The following is a 3,579-nucleotide window of genomic DNA, read 5'->3' as shown; positions in this document are numbered from 1 at the left end:
GGCACCAGGGCACAGAAGAACACTGAACAGGACAATGAATGAACTTCAAGAGCAGTCAGTACTAAGGCCAGGGATCTGAATTCTGGCTATAAAAAGTCCAGGAAAATCTGCTGCACTCCTGTAAACTGGTTCTGAAAACTCAAGCACAAAATGATGGGTCATGTTATTGAGGTTATAGAGGGCACTGTTTCTCAGCTGGAGTCCAGTGATGCAAAAAGAAAAAAACCAACCAAAGACAACAACAAAAAAAACAAATTAAACTAAATTTACTTTACACTGTATACTGCAGACTCTAAACCCCAAAGGACAATAAGTCAGTCACTTCCAATCCATCTGTCCCACCTTCCCACTCTCACACAGAATACCTTTTACCCTAAGGAACTGAAAACAGTACTGAGAACCACTGTCAATAGCATTATATTAAGAGTGGTGATGCCAAAGTCATATTTTCATGGAATTTTACCATCTCCACCAGCTGTTAGCAGCTAACTTTCTGTTTCAGAGATTAGAGAAAGGAAAGAAGTACTACAGTGGTGAATATCCTCAGAACCTCAACACCTGCCAAAGTCATATGAGGACACCCACAGCCAGACAAAGATACCTAACAGTTCCCTACTCCACAGCTATATCAAGCTAACATACACACTTTTATTTTCTTATTCCTAAATTTAACAACTATAGATTCTTTAGAGTTTATCTCTAAAGTATGTGGAAAAATCATAAAATACATGGATAAAAATCTACCATGTCAAAACTGATTCACAGAAAAGGACTATATTTTATTAGAATTATTTTAAAGCATAACTTAAAAAACTTAAAGGTATTATATCATGGACTATAAAGACAAATTATGGACAAGTGAGGCCAACGATTAAGAAACATCCAGAGCTACTATGTTGAGTCATCACTTCTCTATGAATTCATGGTGCCAATAAACATTAAGTGAACACTTACTTTGTGCCAGACATTACATTGAGCACTGGAGAGAAAATTTACCACCTACACACTTAATGCCTCTGCACTAAGATACTATCCATAAAAACACAACAAAACTCAGACTAGAGGAAATTCAACCATCTAAAAGCAGAGACATTACTTTGTTAACAAAGGTCTGTCTAGTAAAGACTATGGTTTTTCCAGTGGTCATGTATGGATGTGAGAATTCGACTGTAAAGAAAGCTGAGCACTGAAGAATTGATACTTTTGAACTGTGGTGTTGGAGATGAGCCTTGAGAGTCCCTTGGACTGCAAGCAGATCCAAACAGTCCATACTAAAGGAGATCAGTTCTGGGTGTTCATTCGAAGGAGTGATGTTAGAACTGAAACTCTAATACTCTGGCCACCTGATGCAAAAGCTGACTCATTGGAAAAGACCCTGATGCTCGGAAAGATTGAGGGCAGGAGGAGAAGGGGATGACAGAGGATGAGAGGGTTGGATGGCATCACTGACTCAATGAACATGAGTTTGGATGGACTCTGGAGTTGGTGGTAGACAGGGAGGCCTGGTGTGATGCAGTCCATGGGGTGGCAAAGAGTTGGACATGACTGAGCAACTGAACTGAACTGAGCTGAACTGAGAGGAAAGCCATCGTATCATAGTGATTCATATTTTCCTTTCCTTCTATGATTTTTTGCTTTACATAGTTAATTCCATTTGTTTCTTTGATTCTGGCTTGGCAGAATCTTAAAAAAATACAGATCAACAAATACTATAACAAATAAGCAGAATAATTTACACATCATTAGAGAAGGCAATGGCAACCCACTTCAGTACTCTTGCCTGGAGAATCCCAGGGATGGGGGAGCCTAGTGGGCTCCCGTCTACGGAAATGCACAGAGTCGGACACGAGTGAAGTGACTAAGCAGCAGCTGCAGCAGCAGATATTCCATCTTAATGGCAGTATGAGTGGGGCAGAGGAAAAGATAAAAATGACCATAATTCCCATTTTATAGCTTCTCAGGAAGTTACAAGGTGCTGTAAGAAATTCACGCAAAATCACAGGCCTTCAATAAATACTTAAGAAGTGACAAAAGTGAGCAGAGGATGCTATTCCCTGTACTGTATCTTTTAAAAACCATCTTAACTCAAAATATTCATGGAAAAAACTTGACTGTCAATGAAAACATGTATTTCTTTTTTCAGAAACACTGGATTTTGCTATAAAATACTAGATTTATCTACTCATTAATGTTGCTGTGTTTCCATCAACTTAATTCAAACACAATACTTTTTTTCTTTTTTAAGATGCCAAACAATTACTTTAGAAGTTTGTTCTTCAGCTTCTGGTCATAGGTCTCCTCAAGGCTCTTTATAGTCATCTCTCGCCTCGTCAGCCCATCAGTCATGCATTTGTTTTTTTCTGGTAGCTTCTGGGCCCTGAAATTAGTCAAAACAAATAAGTCAAATTAGAAAAATATTAACATTGGTGAAAAGATACCATGTGTTTTTAGTCCCACAGACTCAAAACTGTTCTGTAATTGTCATGGCTGGGGAGTTAAAAACAAAGAGCCAGAAGTCACCCATTATTTTAGGGGCTGACCTAGTGATGATGGATCTGAAGTACAGGCAGAACTCCATAGTTCTATGGCTGGAGAGTGTGAAAAAATGCCAACACCAAAGTGGTTCCTCATTGGAGATCATTCACATTAAAAAAAAAAAAAAAAGATCACAAGTGATAAGTAATTGTAATTAAAGGGTAAAAGATTGTTTAAAGTTAGAAAACTACAAGCCAAACTTTAGTTACAACATTCAAGTGCTTGTTTCTTTTATAATATTGTTTCTAACTGTGAGGTTTAACTGACTAGCCCATAGCTATTAAAGACAGAAGATTAATTTTGGTGTTTGATAACCTACTAAATCAATACTAGTTCAATACCAGTGAACTTATTCAATACTAAAAGTAAATACTGAAAAGAGAGCAAAAGATAGATGGATCAGTCAAAACGTGACAACACTGAAGAAAGGAACAGCCGTGATGGTGAAACCTCAAGTCAAGCACAAAATCAGTTCCAGAGCCAGGGAACTGGGTTCACAAGAACTCAGATCAAGTGAAAAACAGAACTGCTAGGGAACAGACTGCCAAGCAAATTATAAAAGGTCTCTGTGTTAGCTCCCTCTGCTGGTTAATCTGTACACTGGTATAGTTGTTTAGTTTGTATGATATGCTTCTCTGATGGTACAGATGGTAAACAATCTCCCTGTGATGCAGTAGACCTGGGTTTGATCTCTAGTTGGGAAGATCCCTTGGAGAAAGAAATAACAACTCACTCCAGTATCCTTGCCTGGGGAATTTCATGGACAGAAGAGGCTGGTGGGCTACAGGGGTCACAAAGAGTTAGACATGACTGACAACTAACCCTTTCACTTTCAGTATACTTAGAAAGGAGGAGTAGGGGAAGTGGAGGTAAATAAGTGATTACATAACCACTAACTATCAATGCCCAAATTGGTTTCCTTTTCTCTTATGGTCAATTTATCTCTTCAGTATTGCCAAAAAGAGTAAGGTTGGCAGAGAGAAGAAATCAAATGAACTGAGCCTACGTAAATGAGAAAACAACGTTCATGAAAATGAAGACAAA

At 38.3% G+C, this 3,579-nt stretch overlaps 1 protein-coding gene across 1 annotated transcript in view; it reads right to left on the bottom strand.

Annotated features, from left to right (window-relative positions):
* LOC104982815 (oral-facial-digital syndrome 1 protein-like) overlaps positions 1–3,579 on the bottom strand; it is a gene marked incomplete at both ends in the record, with an annotated part of 15,897 nt that overhangs the window by 6,266 nt on the left and 6,052 nt on the right. Inside the window, one exon of the mRNA XM_010832266.1 lies at positions 2,261–2,377. Within this exon, the coding sequence (XP_010830568.1) occupies positions 2,261–2,377 (117 nt within the window). The remainder of the gene's footprint in view (positions 1–2,260; positions 2,378–3,579) is intronic.

Source organism: Bison bison, unplaced genomic scaffold (genome assembly GCF_000754665.1).
Source record: "Bison bison bison isolate TAMUID 2011002044 unplaced genomic scaffold, Bison_UMD1.0 scf7180017860638, whole genome shotgun sequence".
Taxonomy (NCBI): domain Eukaryota; kingdom Metazoa; phylum Chordata; class Mammalia; order Artiodactyla; family Bovidae; genus Bison; species Bison bison.
Note: the sequence above shows the minus strand (reverse complement) of the source record. Positions and strands in the feature narration are given on the sequence as shown.